At 44.7% G+C, this 24608-nt stretch overlaps 1 protein-coding gene across 15 annotated transcripts in view; it reads left to right on the top strand.

The window, feature by feature from the left end:
• RERE (arginine-glutamic acid dipeptide repeats) overlaps nt 1-24608 on the top strand; it is a 466306-nt gene that overhangs the window by 375332 nt on the left and 66366 nt on the right. For 12 of the 15 annotated variants that reach the window (XM_063668254.1, XM_054440862.2, XM_063668280.1 and 9 more), the window contains one exon: nt 21959-22039. In XM_063668254.1, coding sequence (XP_063524324.1) covers nt 21959-22039 — 81 coding nt within the window. Of the gene's footprint in view, nt 1-20635; nt 20763-21078; nt 21214-21426; nt 21614-21958; nt 22040-24608 lie in introns of those variants that run through there. The other 3 variants (XM_054440934.2, XM_054440926.2, XM_054440943.1) reach the window with 3 other exon arrangements.

A 24608-nucleotide genomic window follows, 5' to 3' on the forward strand; every position in this document is an offset into this window, starting at 1 on the left:
AATTCTAATGAAGAAAAGTCTGTACCTTGGTGGAACAGCAGTTACATACGGCAAGATCTTCCATGGTGCAACCTGCCTTGGTTCAAGAAAGTGTTTTCAGTGTGTTTCTGTTAGGTAAAACCAGACTAAATATAGCTGAGATGTGGAAGCATGCTTGGTACCCCAAAGAATTTCTGGGTCTTCCTTTAGGTAGATACAAAGCTAAGAAAAATATTTTATCCCTATGAAGCCCGTAAAAGAATTTTGCCTAAAAGCACATACCCACTCCCAAATTTAAATTGACATTTTTTAATGATAAGGATTAACTTCCAAAATTACAAACATTGACATTTAAAAATAAAATTGTCCCATCACTCTTTTAAATATTAAGAGTGAATTTTAAATACCATAGTGATTTATACACATTATCTTTTTTTTTTTTTTTTAATAAAGAAAAGAGGTTTAATTGGCTCACAGTTCTATAGGCTGTACAAGCATGACACCAACATCTATGCAGTTCCTGGGGAGGCCTCAGGGAGCTTTTACTTATGGTGGAAGCTGAAGCGGGAACACCATATCACATGGTGGAAGAAGGAGCAAGGGGGTGGGGCTGCTACACACTTTTAAACAACCAGATCTTGCAAGAACTCACTCACTATTGCAAGGACAGCACCCAGAGGATGGTGCTTAAACCATTCATGAGAAGTCCACCCACGTGATCCAGTAAGCTTTCACCAGGCCCCATCTCCAGCATTGGGGATTACATTTCAACATGAAATTTGGGAGAGGACAAATATTCAAACTATATAATTCCATTCCTGGCTTCCTGCAAACCACATGTCCTTCTCACATTACAAAATACAATTATCCCTTATCAATAGTCCCCCAAAGTCTTACCTCATTCCAGTATAAACTCGAAAGTCCTAAGTCTCATCTGAGACAAGGCAAGTCCGTTCCACCTATGAGCCTGTAAAATCAAAAACAAGTTATTTACTTCCAAGATACAATGCGGGTATAGGCATTGGATAAACATTCCTATTCCAAAAGGTAGAAATCAGTCAAAAGAAAGGGGCATTGAGCCCTATGCAAGTCCTAAACGCAGCAGGGCAATCATTAAATCTTAAAGCTCCAAAATAGCCCTTGACTCCATTTGCCACAGCCTGGGCACACTGATGAGGGGCAGGTTCCCAAGGCCTTGGGCAGTTCCACTTCTATGGCAGTTCCCAAGGGTTCAGCAAATTGGAGTTGAATGCCTGCAGCTTTTCCAGGCATACAGTGCAAGCTGCTGATGGATCTACCATTCTTGGGTCTGGTAGACAATGGCCCCTTCCCACAGCTCCACTAGGCAGTGCCCCAGTGGGGACTCTGTGTGGGCCCTCCAACCCTGCATTTCCCCTCCACACTGCCCTAGTAGAGTATCTGTGTGAGGGCTCCATCTCTTCAGCAGGCTTCTGGCCTGGGCACCTGATACATCCTCTGAAATCTTGGCAGAGGCTGCCAAGCCTCCATCACTCTTGCACTCTGTACACCTGCAGACTTAACACCACCTGGAAGCTGCCATGGCCTATGGCTTGCACCCTCTGACGCAGCAGCCTGAGCTATATCAGAAGCCCTTTGAACCAAGGATGTAGCCAGAGGGGCATGTGGGAAGCAGCGTCCCAAAGCTGCAGAGGGCAGCAAAACCCCATGCCTGGCCTTCCTCTTAGGTTTCTCATCCTATGATGGGAGGGGCTGATGGGAAGGTCTTTGAAATGCCTTTAAGGCCTTTCCCTCATTGTCTTGGATATCAGCGCTTGGCTCCCTTTTAGTTACACAAATATCTCTAGCAAGTGATTGCTTTACAGCCTGCCTGAATTTCTCTCCTGAGAGAGCTTTTCTTTCTTTCTTTTTTTTTTTTTTTTTTTTTCTGAGACTGAGTCTCGCCTGTTACTCAGGCTAGAGTGCAGAGGTGCTCACTGCAACCTCTGCCTCCTGGGTTCAAGTGATTCTCCTGCCTCAGCCTCCCAGGTAGCTGGGATTACAGGTGTGTGCCATCATGCCCGGCTAATTTTTTGTATCTTTAGTAGAGATGGGGTTTCACCATGTTGGCCAGGCTGATCTTGAACTCCTGAGCTCATGATTTGCCCGCCTCAGCCTCCCAAAGTGCTGGGATTACAAGCGTGAGCCACTGCGCCTAACCAAAAGCTTTTCTTTCTTTGCCACATTGCCAGGGTGCAAATGTTCCAAACTTCTTTGCTCTGTTTCCCTTTTAAGTATAAATTCCAACTTTAAGTCATTTCTTTGTCCCCACATTTGAGTTAAGCTAGTAGAAGCAGCCAGGCCACATCTTGAATACTTTGCTGCTTAGAGATTTCTTCCGCCAGATACCCTAGGTCATCACTCTCAAATTCAAACTTCAACAGATACCTAGGGCAGAAACACAAAACAGCCATCTTTTTTGCTAGGGCATCACAAGGGTGACTTTTGCTCCAGTGCCCAATAATGTCCTCATTTCCATCTGAGACCTTCTCAGCGTGGTCTTCACTGTCCGTATCACTGTCAGTATTTTGGTTACAACCATTTAACCAGTCTTTTAAGAAGTTCCAAACCTTCTCTCATCTTCCTGTCTTCTTCTGAGCCCTGCAAACTCTTCTAACATCTGTCCATTACCCCATTGCAAAGCTGCTTCCATATTTTCAGGTGTCTTTATAGCAGTACCCTACTCCTGGCACCAATTTTCCGAATTAGGCCATTCTTGCATTGCTATAAAGAAACACCAGAGATTGGGTGATTTATAAAGAAAAGAGGTTTAATTGGCCCACAATTCTGCAGGCTGTACAAGCAGGGTGCTGGCGTCTGTGTGGCTTCTGGGGAGGCCTCAGGGAGCTTTTACTTATGGTAGAAAACGTAGTAGGAGCAGGCACATCACATGACGAAAGGAGGAGCAAGAACTATCATCTATTTTTAAAATACGTGAGTAAGCTTTTTTTTTTTTTTTAAAGATGGAGTCTTGCTCTGTCACTTGGGCTGGACTGCAGTGGCACCATCTCAGTCCACTGTGCAATGTCTGCTTCCCAGGTTCCAGCAATTCTCCTGCTTCAGCCTCCTGAGTAGCTGGGATTACAGGCGTGCGCCACTATGCCTGGCTAATTTTTGTATGTTTAGTAGAGACAGGATTTCGCCATGTTGGCCAGGCTGGTCTTGAACTCCTGACCTCAGGTAATCTGCCCACCTCGGCCTCCCAAAGTGATGGGATTACAGGTGTGAGCCACCGTGCCCGGCCAGTTCATTTTTTAAAAGCAGTCCAATGTTGCATCGTATCCTTTTCCCCCTTTAAGTTTTATTTCCATTCTACTTCTCCAGGGACTTTATACTAAGATGATACATTTTATGCTTGAAAGTCTAGTGTCCGCTTGACCTTTGGTACTTCCCTGCGACAAAAAGCGTGTGTATTGAAATCGGGCATGTGGTCATTTCCTTTAACAATAAAGCTCTAAGTATAGGAGAAATGTTTTTCTCAAATTATAATTATTAGAGCACAGTTAATGAAAACGAAATATTGTAAATGTTGATATAATTTTCATTTTTGCTTGACATTTATTGGAAATAAATTGCATGGTTTTTTTTAAACACGTAAGTAAAAAAATGTCTTTTGTGACCATACATCCCATTTTGCGGACTATGGTCTTACACATCTTATATGCCAGGCCCAATTCTGGGCACAGGGAGAGTCAAGGAAACCCAGGCCCCCACAGGAGCTGGGCTGGTGGTGTGGAGAGGGCTAGCTTAGGAGCTTGGGGCAGGAAACCAGGCTGCACATTGCACTGGAGATTGAATGATGAAAAACTTGCTTGTCCTTGCCCTCCAAGGGTTTATCATCTGAGGTCACATGATAAAGCAAAACAGCCCCCTCCCCACCCCCCCGAAAAACAAAAAACCTGCAAGAACTAAAGAAAACCCTCTGCTAGCTCTTGTTATTTAGTGTGTTCATAGAGCAGTTATATTACTCTGGCATACTTTCTAATTTTTTTTTTTTGAGATGGAGTCTCCCTCTGTCACCGAGGCTGGAGTGCAGTGGCATGGTCTTGGCTCACTGCAACTTCTTCCTCCTGGGTTCAAGCGATTCTCCTGCCTCAGCCTCCCCAAGTAGCTGGGACTACAGGCATGCACCACCATGCCCAGCTAATTTTTTTTTTTTTTTTTGTATTTTTAGTAGAGAAGAGGTTTCACCATGTTGGCCAGGCTAGTCTCAAACTCTTGACGTCAGGTGATCTGCCGGCCTCGGCCTCCCAAAGTGCTGGGATTACAGACGTGAGCCACCGTGCCCAGCCTTTTTTTTTTTTTTTTTTTTAAAGATGGAGTCTCGCTCTGTCGCCAGGCTGGAGTTCAGTGGCATGATCTCGGCTTACTGCAACCTCTGACTCCCTGGTTCAAGCAATTCTCCTGCCTCAGCCTCCTGAGTAGCCGGGATTACAGGCATGCGCCACCACGCCCAGCTAATTTTTTGTATTTTTAGTAGAGACAGGGTTTCACCATATTGGCCAGGATGGTCTCTATCTCCTAACCTCATGTCCGCCTGCCTCGGCCTCCCAAAGTGCTAGGATTACAGGCATGAGCCGTGCCTGGCCATAAACCATTTTTAGAAGGAGTCAGGCTTTACCATACTGCCAAAGGGTCCATGGCACAAAAGAGATAAAGAACTGTGCACTCAGTGCTGGCCCCTTCCACATACTACAGATAGTTTCCAGAGTCCAAGATGACAGTTTCAATACAGTGGTTTCATGGAAGGATGCTGCATAGAGTTGGTGTTGGGCACAATGTTACTGGCTTGGTACATGCACCATAGATATTTTGTTTTTGTTTGTTTGAGATGGGGTTTCACTCTTGTTGCCCAGGCTGGAGTGCAATGGCGCGATCTCAGCTCGCTGCAACCTCTGCCTCCCGGGTTGAAGCAATTCTCCTGCCTCAGCCTCCCCAGTAGCTGGGATTACAGGCGTTTGCCACCACGCCCAGCTAATTTTTTGTATTTTTAGTGGAGATGGGGTTTCACTGTGTTGGCCAGGCTGGTCTCAAACTTTTGACCTCAGGTGATCCACCCACCTCGGCCTCCCAAAGTGCTGGGATTACAGGCGTGAGCCACTGTGCCCAGCTCACACCATAGGTATTTTAAATGTTGCATTAGACTCTCAGACCTGTTATTGTCCCGCATTATCCTAAGGATGCTACTGTTTCCTGTAATCCCATTTACAGTCAAGTATCAGGGAATCCACCTGGAACCGCCAGGGTTCCCAAGGGTCATTGACCTTCCTTGCTCCTCCTTACCATCTGAGGGAGAAAACTTTCATTGCCTCCAGATTGTGTTTCAAAACAATGGAGAATGTTCTTGGTTTTATTACTAAGTAGTCTTGACCTCTAGCTTCGTAGTTATTGTTTGGTTTGTTTCTTTAACATCTTGACATTCATTATTTTCTTCCTGGTGCTTTCTTAGGCAGTTGATTCCTTCACACACCAGCTCTCCTGACTTGAAGCTACGGAGATGCATTTAGATCAGGTTTCTTGCATGCTGCTGGCTTTATCTCATTTACAGTATCGCATTTCTGTTGCCATACACTGTAGGATCTGGGCCTCCCCACAGCTTTAGAACAATTAGTAATTGAGCAGGAAGTGTGTTTTTATTACAGTGGCCTTTGGATTTTGATTTTACAATCATGCAGTGTTTAGCAGAGAGCAGAGGTGGGCAAGTGGCTCTCTCAAACACATTTTTGACAGAGAGAAGTCTGTTGTTTCAGCCACTTGGCTATCTGTCAGCGGTTCTCAGACTTCCCCCGTGTGTGGGTTGCCTGGCAACCTGGGGCTGGAGCAATCAAACCGTGGCCAGTGCTTCTCCAGCCCAGATTGGGAGATGATTTATTGGTGGAACTGTAAGTACAGTAAACCCAAGCCTCAGAAATGGACCTTTTTTCTTTTTTAAACCAAGAGTTTATACAAACCATATCAAGGCAAAAAGAGAGGGAGAATATAAATTAGAGAGTTTTGTTGTAAACATTTTAAATAATAAAATTAGGGCGTGTAATGAGCTTGTTATTATCTATCCAAATATGTATAAGTTAATATTTTTACTTAGTTGGATTATTACCTTTTTTTTCTTTAACTATTTTACTGGAACACTCAACATTTTAAAAGTTAGTACTTTTAAACGCTAAATTTGAGTACTTGTGATGCCATCTTTCCACTAAAACCTCAGGCGCAGAGAGTGTTCATGGCTTGCCAGAGGTAAACTGTGAGGCCTTGGTAGAATCAGGCATAGAATCAGAGCCCAGCTCTCCTGATGCCTATGTTCCTGGTTTACTGTGGTGAGCACAAAATGCTGATTGCTCTTTCCCTATTTTTTAAAATTAGCTAAAAAATCCAGAGACCCATCTATATGGGAAATCCCTATACCTTCTGCTCCGTTTTGCTGTGAACCTAAAATTGCTCTAAAAAATAAAGTTTATGAAAACATTTTGAAAATGCAAAGATTCTGCCTTACTATATGCTGTTGTAACAGATGTTTTAGTAGGTCTCCCTCTTCGTATGTATATACATCTTTTTAACTGAAAATTATCCTATATTGACTTTTTTCCTACAGGAGTGAGATCTGCCTGGGCACAGTGGCTCATGCCCATAATCCCAACTCGTTGGGAGGCTGAGGCAGCAGGACTGCTTGAAATCAAGAGTTCAAGACCAAGCCTGGGCAACAGAGTGAGAACCCTGTCTCTACAAAAAAATATTTTTAAAATTAGCTGGGCATGGTGACTGACACATACCTGTAGTCTGACCTACTTGGGAGGCCAAGCCAGGAGGATCATTTGAGCCCGGAAGCTCCACGTTACAGTGAACTGTGATCATACCACTGTAGCCTAGGTGGCAGAGCAAGACCCTGTCTCTAAAAATAATTATAAATAATAATAAAAGTGAAATCTAACAGCACTTGTTGAGGTTTCTCCTTCATAGCATCTCAAATATCACAAACGAGGATGAAAAGGACTCTATTTCTGGGGACATACCGCATGGGGGTGAGGGGATCAGAAGTCTCAGCCTGGCTTAGCAGTAACCTGAGCATTTCTTTTTGTAAAATTTTAGAGAAATACTTTGAAACTCAAACTCCCCTCTGCATGCAGCCCATTGTATCCAGCTGTGTATGTAAATGAGCTATTAGTATGTTTGTATTCCTTATAAATATACAGATCTAATCTGTTCGTGTGTGTAATTTACACACAGCTGTGTTCATGCTCCCGTATTACCAATATTTTCAGCAAGAGTGAGGTATCATGGGAGCACTATTGTTCCAAACAAAAGCCAGCAGCGTAGCCTTGTGGTGGGGCCCATTACCAGCCCCTGATCTTGGGACCCTCCCTTGGGAGACTCTCTTGAAAGTCACAGCCATTCTGCATGGGGTAGGCGGGAGACCAGAGTGCCTGTAATAGAAAAAAAAACAATGATCACCTGTCAGACAGGGATCTGCATTGTGACTGAGGTTTGGCTTTTGTCATTGAAATGCTCCCTCCACCCCCACGCTGGACTACATTTCCTAAAGGGGTCATTGATTTTCCTTTCTTCTTTGAGATCATTCTTTAAATGAACAGAGTCAAATTAGGAACCCAGTCCCATGTTGTATTGTCATGAAGGGGAAACAAAATCCAGGAGCGCCTCCTGTATCAGGAGCTGAAGGAAGGCCCTGGTGCTGGTCGGGGTCTTCAGTTTCCCTTGTTTGGGAAGTGGGGCAGATCTTAAGAACTTTGGCATTTGGTCAAGTTCTTCTGGAAGACAAGTTTTATGTAATTTGAAATAACGGCCCTATGTGTTTTTATTTTAGGAATTTATGATATCGTTGCCCATGATTCTAACAGTATAGTTATTTTGCCTCCCTAATAGAAAACTTGGAGTGCTTTGGATGTTGCAGTATTTTACGAAAAAAGAAGTTAGGATTATTCTAGACCTGTGCTTTCCAATATGGTAACCACTGGTCTCTTGTGGCTGTTGAGCATCTGAAATGTGCTGGCCCAAGTATAGATACACAGTCAGTGTAAAATACACACTGATTTCAAAGACTGAGCAGGAAGAAAAAGAATGTAATATATTGATTACATGTTGAAATGATAATTTTTTTATCTTTTTAGTTAAATAAAACATTTAAATTAATTTTACCTGTTTCTTTTTAAAGTATGGTTACTAGAAAAGTAAAACTTACATTTTTGGCTTATATTTCTATCGGGCAACCACTGGTCTAGATTCCTTTAATTACAGTTTTTGCAAAAGGTTTTCTCACGGAGGATTTCTACTTTTTTGTTCCCTTGTAACTTCTAGACAATCCACATTTCTTTTTTTAGCTTATTTCTCTTTCCTCCTGTGTTGAGATCTACTTTGCCAAGGAAAGGTGAACATTTTAATGACCTACTTAGGAGCCACTTTACAGGGGCATTTATGTAGAGACTGTAGGGTGATATTGTAGGGAGAGAAGGAGCCTCCCATGCCCGTTTGGATTCTGTTATGAGTGTTGGGTTATTTTTATTTTTTTATTTATTTATTTATTTATTTATTTATTTATTTGAGATTGAGTCTTGCTCTGCCGCCCAGGTTGGAGTGCAGTGGCACAATCTCAGCTCATTGCAACCTCTGTCTCCCGGGTTCAAGCAATTCTCCTGCCTCAGCCTCCCAAGGAGCTGAGATCACAGGCACACGCCACCACGCCTGGCTAATTTTTGTATTTTTTGTAGAGCTGGGGTTTCACCATGTTGGCCAGGCTGGTCTCAAACTCCTGACCTCGTGATCCGCCTGCCTCAGCCTCCCAAAGTGCTGGGATTACAGGCATGAGCCAATGCACCCGGCCGTGTTGGGTTATTTTTAATTTGGGCGTAGCTGTGTGGCCATAATTGGCAAGAGGCATTTGTCTGGCACAGTCTCTACATCTGTTAATGCTGCTGCTTAACTAGCCAGTTCTCATTTGACTTGAAAGTGCATTGATGCATGCTTTCTGATATTTGCCCAGTGGCAGTACTTTTTGTTGGGCCTGCAATAATGAAAGGACTTCAGTGTACCCAATGTAATTATCTAGACCCAGAGGGGCACTGACAGAGATGTATATATAGGATAGCTCAATGGGCTGTGCTAGTGGGTGCAGTTGCTATTTAAACCACCAACATGAGGTCATTTTCTCATTGGGCACATGGTCTTTGAATGAAAAATGGAGTAACTTTTATTTGATATTTGAGACCTCCTGGGAAGGGTTTTTGGCATGCAGGTGTGTTGACAAAGGAAATCACTGGCTCTACTCTGGATGCTGAGCTGGCATCACGGAGGGGGTGGTGTAGTTCCTCTAGTGGGTTTGAACGAAGAACATCTAATGGTTTTGTCAGTAGTAGTTAGAGAGTTAGAAACTTAACAGTGCAATGAATATATATTAAGAGACGTTGAGTCAAACTGGAGAACAGATGATGAGAGGTCAAATAGCCTTGGAGGAACACTAAGCCCGATCACCTCCAGATACGTTCTTGTACTGAACCAGTGGTTGTCAAGCACCTGCTATATGTTGTCAAGTGCTGTTCTAGGTGCTGGGGATATAATAGTGAGCAAAACAAAGGCCCTTTCCTCATATATTCAATAACATAGCCTATATCATGTCATCTAATCATATCACATGGTGATGATAAGAGCTAGGCCTTAAAATGAAGCAGAGTAAGGTTATAGAGAGTGACAGGCATGCAAATTGGGGAAGCGTAATTGGAAGATTGCTTACTTGTTTGCTTAAAATTAATAGTGACTAACAGGTTAAAGTTTTTAGTGGTTTTAGTAATGAATCTTGTATTAGTTTCCTATCGCTGTGTAACACGTTACCCCTGATAATAAAATTGGCCCAATTTAAAACAATGATGATCATTTATTATCTTTCAGTTTCTGTGGGACAAGAATTTAGGAATGGCTCCACCGTGCAGTTCTGACTTAGGTTTTCATGAGGTTGCAGTCAAGTGATAGGTGGTATTGGAATCATCTTGAAGGCTTATTCACTTATGAGTCTGGGCTAGGAAGACTCAAATGGCTGGGGACTAGAATAGCTAGGGCTTCTGTAGCACCTCTCCATCCCTGATGGTGTCTCCAGCATGGTGACTTTAGGCAAGCCAGACTGTTTAATCTGGCAGCTCAGGGCTTCAAAGACACGTGTCCAGAGAGGGAGAGCCCAGCAGAAGCTGTGTTGCTTTGTATGATGTAGTCTTAGAAGTCACCTGGTATCATTCTGTCACATTCTGTTGGTCAAGACAGTTAAAAAGGTCTACCCAGGCTCAGGAGGAGAGAACAGAGAGACCCACCTGTCAATGAAGGAGTGTCATTATCACATTGTTAGAGCATGTGGGATGGAATCTGTATTGCAGTGGCCACCTCTAGAAAATATAGTTTGTCACAAATGTAAAGATTTTGTGGGTATGTGTGGTTTGATTTGTTGGTGTAACTTCAGTTAAATGATTTATGGTCCTCATCAGTAATATGAGGGTTTCAACCAGCGTAGTTCTCTCAAGCTTCTTTCTAGCTTTATCATTCTCTGATTCCACTGATAGCGCAGGTGTGGCAGGGAGTGTTGAGTTGACAGCTGCTCAGCTTTTGTAGACATTTCTGGGCACATCATCAGAAGAGTCAGCTGGGACATTGAGGGGCTGTTGGACTCTTGCTGGCCTCACACACTGAAAGACCTGGCACTTCAGTCACCCTTTGTGTTATGTTTCTATAGCTAATCTTAACTGGGGGTTGCTAGTGGTGGGGTGATGGAATAAAACAATGATTTAAACCAGGAGCTGTCCATTATCATGATACTTATGAACTAAGGAGGGTAGAACAGCCAGGCAGGATTATATTAGATCTACCTTCCCAAGTGCTCCTTCTCATTCTCTTTGGCCTTTGGAAGATTAGGAAAAAGAGGAAAAGAAAGGAAACAGAAAAGAGAACTCTTTGGTATTACTCCTCTGTGTCAGCTAAACAGCTGCCATATTTGACCCTAGAGAGGACTTCTTTTAGAAATGAATGGACTGTTCATTCTTTTAGAAATGAATGGACTGTTACTCAGGGGGCTTGGATTTGGGATCCTGTTGTAATTACCATAGAATCTTCTGGGACTAGCCTGGGAAACAGGTCTTTTTTATGTGTGCTGAAACTAGGATTTATTTCAAAGACACATGTCCAGAGAGGGAGAACCAAGTGGAAGTGGTGTTGTTAGATATTAAAGGTATTTAAGACAGTTGACAAAACGTATCATGCAAAACAGGATGTCTTTTTGGAAATAGTTCAGTCCTCCTCTTGTGTCTATGTAGGACCAAGAGGCTACCCTGCTTTACTACTGTTCCATTGTTAAGAGAACCAGGGACATAGAAATTGAGGCTTCGAAGATGGTGGAGGCCTAGACACCCATCTTGCACCCAGGAACACAGTAGTCCTGAGATAGGGCTAGTTACCAGTACGGGGGATGTAGTTATTTAGTTACTCAACCATGCCAGGTTGTTTGTGGGAAAATTTTTCTCATGGATATCCAGCATACAGCATATAATCTCCGACATGTGCTTTTATTTCAAGAGTTTAAATGTGTATATGTATATGTGTATATATATGTAAACTTTCCTTTAAAGTATCTTAAGAAGTACCTTAAGAAGTATCACACCCTTTATTCCTCTGAGATGAGTAGATATAAAACAGTGTTTTTCTGCACTGAGAGTCCAAGTAATTAATCCTATTTTAAAATATTATTTACTTCTCCATTCTTCTTGGAAAAAAAGAAACAAATCTAACATTGATTAAAAATTTTGTTTCCATCCTACCAAACATATATTGTGTTTCAGGGAAAACTCTAGGACCAAAAACAATACCCATGCAGCCACCCAACAGTTATCATATTGCTTGGTTACAGTTTGCCAGGCACTCTGAAGATTACACAAGACATGAAATACTCAACTCTTGCTGGAAAGGAATACACAATTTGGTGGAAGATCTATAGACCTTTTAATGGCAGAAGTGCTTATTCTAGTCGTAAACAGGAATTGTTTTTCAGAGAAGGGAGAGACAGCAGAGCGGACTCTGTGTAGGGATAGAGTTGAAACTGGAGCACGCTTTGCACAGTGCCTTGTGCTGTGCTCCTTGTTCACTCAGTGCCTCGTGCTGTGCTCCTTGTTCACTCAGTGCCTCGTGCTGTGCTCCTTGTTCACTCAGTGCCTCGTGCTGTGCTCCTTGTTCACTCAGTGCCTCGTGCTGTGCTCCTTGTTCACTCAGTGCCTGGTGCTGTGCTCCTTGTTCACTCAGTGCCTGGTGCTGTGCTCCTTGTTCACTCAGTGCCTCGTGCTGTGCTCTTTGCACAGTGTGTTCACTAGAATGAGGGCTCAATGAATGTTAGTTGAATTGATGTATTTGAATAAGCAGAAGTGAAGAGGGGACATTCTAGGTTGGGTAAGAGAGAAAGGCATTGGTAAAAACCCAGAGAAAGGAATCAGGATGGAGTACTGCAGTAACTAACTTCACTACATGGTGGTGTAGGTGATTGGGAACCCAGTTGTGGAGGCTGTTAACTAGCAGACCGATAGTTTGGACGTACTAGGAATTGTCACAGGTCTTCAAATAAGAGGATGCATTAATATACAGAATTCCCAGAATTGGAATGTTGGGGGGAGGGGTGTGGAGACACACTGAGGCCAGGGAGGAGACCAGTGCAGTCACTGGCATGACGTGGCCCTGTAGTTGGCAGAGCCCCTGCAAAAACCGAGGAGCATGCCCAACAGGAAACTCCATGAAGAATAAATCTAGAGGGCATGGTGACTGATGGAAGGAGTGGGAATAGACAGAGAGCACGCCAGGCACTTCTTCTAGGAGAACTCTGCTGCAGCTGACAGAAATAGGGCCACAGGGAGCCAAGAGAGGGCAAGCTGGCTTGGGGAGAGAGAAGCTGGGGAGATTTGAGGTGCTAGGCCCATGAGGTTAATTTTAAACTTTATAAAGTAAAAAAAAGTTACAGTAAGCTAAGGTTAGTTTATTATTGAAGAAAGGAAACATTTTAAATGTTTAGATTAATTAAGCAAACAGTGTTTATAAGACTACAGTGGTATACAGCAGAGGTCCCCAACCTTTTTGGAACCAGGGACCAGCTTTGTGGAAGAAAGCTTTTCCATGGACTGGGGGGAAGGATGGTTTCAGGATGATTCAAGTGCATTACATTTATTGTGCACTTTATTTCTATTATTATTACATTGTAATATGTAATGAATTAATTATACAACTCCCTATAATGTAGAATCAATAGGAGCCCTGAGCTTGTTTTCCTGCAACTGGACAGTCCCACCTGAGGGTGATGGAAAACAGTGACAGATCATCAGACATTAGATTCTCAAAAGGAGCACGCAACCCAGATCCCTCACATGCGCAGTTCACAATAGGATTCGTGCTCCTATGAGAATCTAATGCCGCTGCTGATCTGACAGGAGGTAGAGCTCAGGCAGTAATTCAAGCTATGGGGAGCATCTGTAAGTACAGATGAAGCTTTGCTCACTTGCCTGCCGCTCACTTCCTGCTCTGTGGCCCAGTTCCTAACAGGCGATGGACTGGTAGTGGTTTGTACCCTGGGGACTGGAGACTCCGTCTTAAGGTATATGCAGGAAGAAGTTTTGCTTGTTCCAGTAGTTACGTAAGGGTAATAAGCCTGCACCTCAGTTGGTATTTGGAAGACAAAGGAATGCCTGGAGGGGCCTACCCAGTGTGGCTCTGGGTCACCCTATGGCATCTACGGACTTTAATGGCATGAGTTAATACACAGAAGTACTTAGCAGCTCACACTCACTCTGTTACCATTGGCATGGTTTTTGTTGTTAGAACTGGACTTGAACCTGGCCCTGATGATGATTAGACGTGGATGGGCCAGGAGATTTAATTTACCTAACCTTTAGTTTCTTTATCTGTAGAATGGGCCCGGTTACACTTACCTTGGAGAGTGTACTGTGGCAATTAGCATACTTGTGCCACTGCCACTACCACTTCCACTCTGCACAGAAGCCTGAAGGCCTTGGGGAGCTCAAGAAACACTGAACTATTTCAGTCAGTTCTCTGGGTTCATGAGTTGCTGCTTTGAGGAGGATGTGGCCTGTGGGCTGTCAGTGCCCAAGTTGGGATGGTGATGTCCTAAAATTATGGAGGATGTTAGTCTGAATAGAAAGTGTAGGTGCAAGTCTGAGCTAGGGTAAAATGTCAGATCTGGAGAGAGATTTGAGAACCATCAATAAAAATGGGATGATTATTTTAAATTATCCCATTTGCTGCCTTTAAACTCTAACTAGTTTCATTAAACTATTAACTGGCTCTCCTGGAATAACACTAGCAAGTGCAAAGTGTTTTTAAAGTGGAGGCAGAAATCGGGAGCAGCCTATACTGGAAATTTTGGAAATGCCCCTCATGGCTTGCTGGCAGGTCTCCTCTCAGGCAAATTGGTTCTGTTGCTATTTATTGAAAAAGTAGTGCCTTACTCAAGTCACCCTTTCATTAAAATGTTAAATATGTAAAACCAAAACCAAATGATACATCTCCAAGCAGTATCAACAGTAAAGCTCCAGAAGGAAATATGTTTTAGATATGGGGTGACAGGATCTGTAACCAACAGGATGATACAGATGAAGTACAGTTCTCATGCAGTGGTTTATCAGTGAGAGCCAGCATTATGTAATGCAAACGTTTGGAAAGGCTTTTATTTCTTCTGCCTGGCATCCGTGTTCCCTTTTTTCACCCTACCCCTCCTTACTATTTAACATTTAGGACATGTCTTTTTCGTCTGCTGCTCTGTGTCTTTAGTGGAGCCATGGGTCTGTTCCTCTTACCCACTGCCTGTGTGTCTCCTGGGGGGAGCTATAGTTTGCTTACTTGCAGATCTGCCTGCTTTTCTGTCCCCTGTGAACCAGTAAGTTATTAACATAAAATTTTGTGCAGAAATCAGGATAAAACAGAAGGAGCCATTTTCACAGTAGGAATCATTTTAATACCTACAGTGTTTTCCAAACAGTTATGTAAGAGGACTGAGTAGACGTCGCTTTTCAGAAGTCATGGTGAGTTTCTGACTGTGATACACTAGTTAAAATTCACCAGAGGGAGTTAATTTTGAAAGCTCTCGGCCAGGGGTTAATGCAGAGGTATCTTTTAGCCATTTTTGTAGCTTAGCCCCTGTCTTCTGCTCTCTTGCTACTACAGATAGGGGTCAGGTCCAGCACCTGGGATAACGCCAGAATGAGATGTGCTGGGAGTTTCATGTGTAGATGAGGGGAATTCGCATACCTTACCCTCTCAGGGTTTACTCTCAGCCCAGTATTCTCTATCCACACATAGATTTTTTGGGAAACAATATCTTGGGATGCAAACACAGGCAGCAGCCACATCATCACATCCCTGGTCTGCACCCTTGGCTCCATTCCTAGGCCCACCACAGCTCTGAGGCTTCCCAATTTTTTACACTGGTCTCCCTTGACCCTCGCAGCCTGGTTTAAGGATTTAGTGATACATGGTTACTTTTCCCACCTATAAGATGGGAATAGTAGTAGCCTTTGCCTCATAAGGTTGTTGTGATGATTAAATGAGCTAGTGCATTAGAGCCTTTAAGACAGTGGCTGCCACGTTATAGTGCTCGGTGTTCACCATTTTTATTGTTCTAGGGTGGTGTTTCCCTGCCTTTCTCATACCATGACGCGTGTAAAAATTAATGCCGTTTGTACTCATCAGTAGGTTAATGGTGATGCTACTTGCACCAGGCTCACCTGCCATCCCAAAGGTGGAGAGGTGAGGACCAGTATCTAGGCAGACCAGTGAGGCTGAGCCACAAGGCTTGGGGGACTATGACGGGGTGGACTCAAGCAATTGCATGAGGAACTTTGAACACATTAATTTAATGCATTTTGACGTGGTTATTTTTATTTTTATGTTATTGTTATTTTTATTCCAATATAGCTGTTTCTAAAGTGGCTATGTCTAAACAGCCATGTCAGAATTTCCTTTTTGGAACAGAGGAGCAGACTAGATCACATGGCTTCCAAGTGTGAACCTTGTGTTCTTTCCACTGTAGCAAAAATGCAAAATAGAGCTTTCCAGGTTCTATTAAAACCCAAGGCTAGTAATGCTGGGTTCAGGTAACTTACTTTTTTAAAGCCAGAAGTTAAATTTTCTCTACTAGGGACTTGTAGGTAGGTAACTTTTGATGGTGATACGAAATTCAGCTCAGTAGTGGAAAACTATAGCAGTTTATCTAAAAATTAGAGCACAAAATCATAAACGTAAGTTGTAACACAAAGCAACAATCTCCTTGCCATAAATAAATATTTATTTATATTTGGATCTCACCTGGCTATGGGGATACAGAAACAGAAAAGGACTTGTTTTGTGTTTCCAAGGAGCAGCACCTAGTTGGGTTGGTTGGGCATGAACACACCAGAGAAACAAGTGCCAGCATCCCAAGATCCTCAGTTCGTGCATCTGAGAGTGGGCAGGCTATGAGCTGGGGAGCATAAACAGCTGAGCTGCCCAGCGCTGGCAGCAGTGGCCAAGTCAGTGACTCGCCTTCTACATTTCCTTCCTCCTTTACCCTTGGCATCCTGCTATTCTAATATCTATACACTGGGAGTGATAGAAAAACTAATGGACACAGAAATAATTCATGAGACCTTGAATTTCAGCACTGGAAATGCCGAATTTCAGCTCAACAACTAGAAGACTGTTAAGAAACAGACTGTCTCCATGAACTTGCATTTAGAGGCTAATAGGGCCTGTTAATTTATAAGTCAATAGTGTTAATTGTTAAAGTCTTAAAAACTTCAGGGTCTTCATTTGAAGAGAGATGAATTTATAGAGGGAAAGGAGACAGCCACAACAGAAGTCTCTTTCACGTGTGACCCCTTCCAATCATTGACTACTGTGAGTGGTCGTCTTTGTTTCGATTTTCAAGGCTACTCTACATTTCTGGTAAACCACAAGCTAAAGGCTGGTCTCTGAGAAGCAGATGTTTTGCTGGTTTTGAGGCCTTGTGGCTTTCCATAGAGAAGTAACAGTACAGGCCACATGAAGCTTTTACTTCCTTTTTTTTTTTTAAAGTGGGGCCAAGGGTGCTTTGCTCTTGATAGCATTATATTGACATACATTGACAGCTGTGGTAGGTCTGTGTTCACCACCAGATGTCAGATTCCTATTTCTGGAAGTAATTAGTTTGAGATACCTGTGAAACGTTCAAGTTGAGTGTTCCCAGTGGACTTGGACCATAGATTTAGTCTTAGAAATACCAGTGACAATCTCGAAAGATATTTAGAGGCAAGGGATCAGTGGAGATCATATGGGGAGAGGATATATATAGCAGAAAGCCCTAGGACAAAGCTTTAGGGAGACTCCAGCATTTAGAGGTTGAGTAGAGAATTAGGCCAAGTGGTATGAGCAAAACTAGGAGAGTTTGGCATCATGGAGCAACAGGTCAGCTCTGTTAGGAGAGTTCAAAATGGACCTTCTGGCTTTCAACAGTCCATTTCCACTGTGACCACCCTAGCCCAGGCCCTCAGCATCTCATGGTTGGTTTCACTTGTCCAGGTGCGGTGACTCACACCTGTAATCTCAACACTTTGGGAGGTCAAAGTGGGAGGATTGCTTGAGGCCAGGAGTTTGAGACCAGCCTGGGCAATATAGTGAGACCTCATCTTTAATAAATAAATCATTTTTAAAGGAAACAAAAAATGTGGTGAGCATCAACTGCCTAGTGTTATATGGAGGCACTAGGTGTAAGATGTAATTCTTTTAAGAGTTTATGGACTTTTTGGGTAAGCAGGCCTTATACAAATAAATAAACGAATGAGAGAGTAACTGGACATCTGGTTTCATTTGGGAGTAGGAGAGATTTTGAGGTGAACCTGGAGATGCCTTACCCAGATTCTGGAGTTGAGACAGAGGTCCCAATGTGGGCCAGTTGGCATTACTGGACGTCTGGCTGGAAAGGTGGGCAGGGCCAGGATCCTGGAGGGCCTTGTATTCAGGGCTAAGGAGTGTAAACACTGTCCTGCAGAGACCACCATGTTGTTCTTAGGTAGGGGCTAAGGGCCAGATAAGGTGGGACTCAGGATGAAATCTATAGTTTGGAAAAATTCCTTGGCAGAGGCTTTTAAATGGCTGGATGGGGGAGATGGTTAATAACCTAGCCTATTGGCTAGTTATTAGGAAAGAGATAAAGGTCTGGCCTGGGACTGCCACTAGCATGGACAGGAAAGGAGGGCGTTGAAAGACACTTCTTTTTTTTTTTTTTTTTTTTTGAGACGGAGTCTCACTCTGTCGCCCAGGCTGGAGTGCAGTGGCGCAATTTCGGCTCACTGCAAGCTCCGCCTCCCGGGTTGATGCCATTCTCCTGCCTCAGCCTCCACAGTAGCTGGGACTACAGGCGCCCACCCCATGCCCAGCTAATTTTTTGTATTTTTAGTAGAGACGGGGTTTTACTGTGTTAGCCAGGATGGTCTCGATCTCCTGGCCTCGTGGTCTGCCCGCCTCAGCCTCCCAAAGTGCTAGGATTACAGGCATGAGCCACCGCGCCTGGCCGAAAGACACTTCTTAGGAAGAATACTGAGAACTTCATGATTTGATGTTGGACCCGAGAAGAGGAAAGTACAGAGTCATAGAAAATGGTAACAGAAAATAGTTACCACTGTAGACACCTGCCTGCATTTTACAGAGTGTGGCTCTGAGGATTTGAGGAGGCTCAGTTTGAATTCTGGCTTTGTCTGGGAGGAGTTGATCTAGTTACCTGTCTGTGCCTCAGCTTCCTTGTCTGTAAAATGGGGATAATAATTGTACTTCCTTCTTAGGTTGTAAAGATTTCGAATTAATATATATGAGGCTCTTGGCATATAGTAGGTACTTAGTAACTATTGGTTGAATGGATGATGTTCAATGGATTGCATCACAATAAATGGAAGAAACAGGATCTGAATTTGTTTGTCCATCTCTGCCACATTACCCTGATGTTCTAGAGTCAGCCTTTCTCACATGCTGCCTTTATTGTGTAGCCCTCTTTTACTGGACCTGTTAGATGTCACTTGGCATCAAGCCCACATTCAGATTGCATGGTCCTGGCGTTCCACAGCCTGGCTCACTCCAGATTGCCCCCCCCAACTCTGTGTAGACTGTCTCCCATAACCCACCTCCCATTCTCCACCTCTGATCTTCACGGAGGGCCCGGTCACCAAGCCGCCTCCCACCCCTGCAATAGAGCCACCTCCCACCCCTGCAATAGAGCCACCTCCCACCCCTGCAACAGTTGCCCACCCCTCGTGATCTGGCTGATGTCACTGCCTTGGCGAAGGCATTCTGAACTACTACAGACCACTGCAGTCTAGCCTTCTTGGGTCCCTTGCTGCACTGATGAGCTGCACCTCACTTCTTTATGCTTGGCCAGATAACATCTCAGAATGTTCTGTAATGACTTCACACATATTTATCTTACGTGCAAAAATGAATCACAGTTCAATAAAGGTCCATGGCAACCTTTATTATCTTCCTAGACCCCTCTCAGCTAGGTGCTCGGTAAATACCTGAATACTTGAAGAATGGACTAAGCGGCAGGAATTCTGATGACTGAGGTGGAGTGTGCCAGTAGTTGAGGTCCTCATCTCATACCTGAACTGTGTCACCAGCCTCTTTAACTGGTCTGTCCCTAATCTACACTTAGGCCACACTGCCACTGGCACAGTCCTCATCCAGTCTTTTCATGGAAAGCTCCAGCTTCAGCCTTTCTGCCAGCCTACAATTAGGAACTCTTCCGAGCGGCCTGAAGGGCTCTCTGCAACCCGATCCTTGCCTGCCTCTTTCGTCTTATCTGCTGGCACTCCATTCTGCACACCCTGTCCTCCTTGCAGTTCCCAGAATGTTCTCTGTGCCTTTTCCTGGCTGACTTCTGCTGGAAGCCCTGCTGGAGCCCACCTGGCAGGCTCACACTCTTCCTTGTCACTTCCTCTAAGACATCAGCAAGCAGAGTAAGTTGCTTCCTCTTCCTAGCTCCACCCACCACCCTTTGTTCCTCTGCTGCTTTTCTTGCAGGCCCTAGGACTGGTTTGTTTACCTGTCTGCCTTCCTGGGCAGACTGCAGCTCCTTGAGGGCAGGGCCATCTTTCCGTGCCGTCTCTCCCGGTGATATGCTGTGTGCACACAGCGTAGGATGCCTGTTGATCATATAAACGATACTTTTGTCAAGTAACAAAGGTCACTCCTCCTCACACTAGAGGAGAGCTTGCTGCTTTCTTGTGCCTTGAGAGATTTTCCCTTCGAACTGTATGAATTATGTTGAAAATTGACTATGATGAGTCATATCTCAGCAAGGGTGAAATTCAAAAACGCAAAGCCTCCACTACTGGAATAGGAGGTTGCAGACTGGTCTTAAAAGGCTAAGTCTGGCCCTTCACTGAATCCGCCTGGCGGGTCTCAAACACAGGGAGTGGGAGGGACCCTCTGCCGGTGGGCAGGTGATTTATTGGCTGGGAAGCTTCGCGGTGATTTAGTTGTGAAGCGGCGCCCGGGGAAGTGCAGGCTAATGCCTGGGCCGGCAGGGAGAGGCCGCCCACAATCGCGGGCCGGAAGGGACCGCGGGGGGCGTCGGGGCCAGCCCCCCATTTCGCAGCTGACGCGGGGTGGGGGCGGAGGGCGTGCGGCCGGGGTGCTGCCGACTTCGTCCATCCGGAACGTGGGCTGGAGACCCAGCAGCCTGGGAAGGGCCCCAGCCCCGTGGGCGCCCTCTCCCCACGCTTGCTGCGGTAGGGAGGAAGTTTCTGTGCTTTACCGCCTTGATGTTCTGTCCGGAAGGAGGACACAGATTCCAGCGCCGGGTGCCCTGGAGGCTGCGGCCTGGGGGTGGGGGTCGGGCCGGGGGCGGGGCCGGGGCCGGGGCGCGGGGCCCCGGCTGGCGGGCAGGAGGGCGGCGGCGATCCAGGCCGCCTTTTGCAGCCGCCCGCGGCCGCGCCGGGCTCTGCGCGCCGCGCTCCTGCCTCCTCCCCCGTCGGCGGCGGCCCCAGCCCCGCGCCCCCCGGGCCCCGCGCGGCGCGGCCCCGCCGCGGTCACACGCCGAGCCACCCGCGGCCGCCTCCGCCCTGCGCTTTGTGGAGCCGGAGCCCAGTGACAGGCGACGGCCTCTTGCCGCCCCGGACCCCGGGCGCTTACCTGTGGCTGCTGGGGTCGGCCGCCCGGGAGCGGGCTGGGAGCCCCGAGGTGGGGGCTCGGAGCCAGGAGCTGCCCCCACCGGGGCGGGGAGGGGTGCTCGGGAGGCATGGGACAAAGTGAAAGTCTCCGGGCTGGGGTTGGGGACGAGTCTGAGACTGCTGCGAAAATGGATGGGGGCGGCGAGTGGCGTCGGGAGGGCGGAAGGGGTGCTGGTTATTCTCTGGTGGCTCGGAGTGGCTTTTAATGACGGACAGCGGGGCAGGCCTGCTGGCTTTCGTGTTCCCGGTGGGCTTCTGTGATACTGGTGCCTTCCAGTGCCTCCTGGCAAATTCTTTGGATTAAGGAAAGCGGCCTTTTAACCCCCTAGGGTTCCCTTCTGGAGAAGGGTCACCGGGTTTGGCTCTGTTGCCCCTTTCTGCTCGACACTTCTGGGAAGCTTGGTTCTCAGGTGGGAAAGCAGTTGTGTTTTATTAAAACATGGAGCGTATTTATACCTTCGTGCACCAGAATGTGCCTGGTGGCAGAGGGGACAGATTGCTTCTTAGCCTCAGACGCAGGATTCCCTTCTCTTAAACGCGCTGCCCTGCCTGGTGGGTGGGATTGGGGTTCTGATGAAGGTAGCTGGGGCCTGCCCTGGCCAGTGGGTCCCAGCTGAGCTGCTGACATACTGGCAGTATTCCCTAGCCGAGACTTTTTTTGTGGTTGTTATTCTGCTGATTGTAGATATCTTTGCTTTGCTGACATCCTGTTTTGTTTTTGGTTTTTACATCCCATTTGTTTCTTTTTATCACAGAAACGCTTCGTTAAGGGACTCAGGCAGTACGGGAAGAACTTCTTCAGAATTAGAAAGGAGCTGCTTCCCAATAAGGAAACAGTGAGTACAATTGGACTTTATGTAACTTGATTTTTTCCTCTTTGCTCCTGCTGCCTCTCCACATTTGATCTTATGAAATGGTTTTCTTTAACCCTGCGCTGTGCTCAGACTCGGGCTGGCCTGCAGAATTCTCTCCGTTTTACTCCCTTGACTTTTAATTTGAGTTCATGATTTTTAAATAGTAAAGTGACAGATTATGCTTATCCGCCTGGAGAACATAGACTTCTGTTGTAACTCTAAGAACAGAAAGGTCTTTGGGAACAGAGGGTTAGTTGTGGGGGAAGGATTGTTGGAGAGTTAACATCAAATTTTAAACATAGTGGCTGGAATAGGAAATAGCATTTTATCACTAGTTTGAATTTGGTAATTGGCAGAAATCATCAACCAAACCAGAGGTTTGTGGCTTATTATACTTTGAGTTCTGGGAGATTTTTTCCATTTTTCAGTGTTGCTCTGTTTGGAAGAAGAGTTTTAACTCTTTAATATTCTATCCCTAAAAGTTTGCACTTTCCGCTGGACAGATATACAAGGGGATCTTATAAATTGCTTAAATGGAGCTTTACAAAAAACTACTTTGTATTTCACAAAGCTGGGGGTCAGAGCTGACAAATATGCCCGATAAACGTGAGGTAGAAGGATTTGCTGAGGAAAATACAGAGTGAAATTATATGAAGAGAAGGCGGGGAAGGGATTCATTCTCATTTCACTATAGTTGCCTCCCTCCTCATCTCCTTCCCTGGTGGTGTAGAGGCAGATGGGGAGAGAGTCTTCCCTCTGGCTAGGCCACGGGATAGGGCAGATGGGATGGAGTTGGACCAGCCACTCCACTGTCTGAGGGCGAAGGGAGGACTCATTAACCAGAAACACTCTTCAGGACTTTGGGAGGAGTGATCCATGTTTAATCTGCCTAGACATTGAGCTGCTTTTTTAGGGAGTGGAGGTGGGAGATGGATGGAAGAATATCTACTATAAAAGTATGTGGATAATTTGGGTTTTTTGGCTTAGTTTTTTAATTGGGTGGTGTTTACTGATTTCCTCTTGTTTAATTCTGTCTTTTTAAAAATGAGCTGTTTTTCTGGACACTTACTGTATAGTACCTCAAGGACAGTGATAACTCATGGGGGAGAAGGGTTTTGTGATTTCAAGTATAGTCTTGTATATATAAATGGATGATTTGCATCAGTCAATGACAATTAAATTTAGGTATTACGCATCTCATATGCTAGGATGGATCATATTGAGAATGGTAAAAAACAGAGAGAGAAACCTGTTTATAAACATAAAACTAAGATGTATTATGATGCCAATCTATATAATCAACTTATTTCTTACCCTTCCCAGAACAGGTTAGAGTTATTTAATATGGAATATTGAGATACATATTTTAAGTTTTCTGGGGATTTCAGTGACTTGAAGTTTGATATGATTAAAAATTAAAATGCCTCTGCCCAAGTGTAGGAAGTTTGGTTTGGCTGAGTAAAAAAGAGATCAGTGAGTAGATTTCTCCTGATCGCTCAGATTGTAGCCTCTGAAGTTCTGTCTCTGCTCTGCTAAAAGTTGCAAAACCATGAAGAATTTGATACAGAAATATCTTGACAATTATTTCATCTTTCAGTTTTAAAAAATAAGTTTATAATTGCAAGATTAAGCATTAAATCTAAATTTTACCATCTGGCATTTGGAAATGCTGGGTAATTTTACTTAGTGTTTTATCTCCGTAGTGGAAGCAGATGTGAGTAACCTTTAACCTAGTTAAGTTCTTCTACTCTGTTTTTCTTTTTGCTCTTGATTGTCCCTTCTCATTGATGATGTGTGACTCTGTAAATAAATAGCCTTTTTTCTCCTTCAGAGGCATTTTCAGTACACCAACCTTTTGAGCTAGTTCTCTGGTTGTCTTTTCCACTAGCCTCTTTCTTGAGACCTTTCCCCATCACTCCTCCACCTTCACAGTTTCCCACCCTGTAGCTCTTCTCCCTTCTCTAGCACCCAGCAGTCTTCCTATTTCCAAAGTCTTCATCAGTCACCATCATTGGAACTAATGAGGGAGTTGTTTGCAGCAATGGAGAATTTATTATGCCTGACATTTGCTAAATATTCATAGTGTCCTTGCTGTCTTTTGCATTGCACTGGAGGAGTTTGGTAGTAGGGTAAATCTGTAAGTATTATAATGAGCTGGGAGAGGCACTCATCTTGTATTTTCTTATTTTCTCTAGTTATCAACATAGCCAAGCTAATCATTCACAGCCCACAGGGAGGGGAGGGCAGAGGTCATTTTTTACTTTTTGCTGCAGAAGATGAGATTTGCATGTACCAGTGTTGTTGATTCAAAACCTGCTGGGTAGAATTCTTATAGTCATGCCCCTTTTGATAGCAAATCCCTCTAATATAGATACTTTTCACATTCTCTCTCTCTCTCTCTCTCTTTTAATGAGACAAGATCTAACTCTGTTGCCCTGGCTGGTCTCAAACTCCTGGGCTCAAGTGATCCTCCCCTGAATAGCTGGGATTACAGGTGCGCGCTACCATGCCTGGCTTACATTTTCTTCTGTCTACCAGAATTATTAACTTA

The sequence above is a fragment of the Pongo pygmaeus genome, chromosome 1 (assembly GCF_028885625.2).
Source record: "Pongo pygmaeus isolate AG05252 chromosome 1, NHGRI_mPonPyg2-v2.0_pri, whole genome shotgun sequence".
Classification (NCBI taxonomy): domain Eukaryota; kingdom Metazoa; phylum Chordata; class Mammalia; order Primates; family Hominidae; genus Pongo; species Pongo pygmaeus.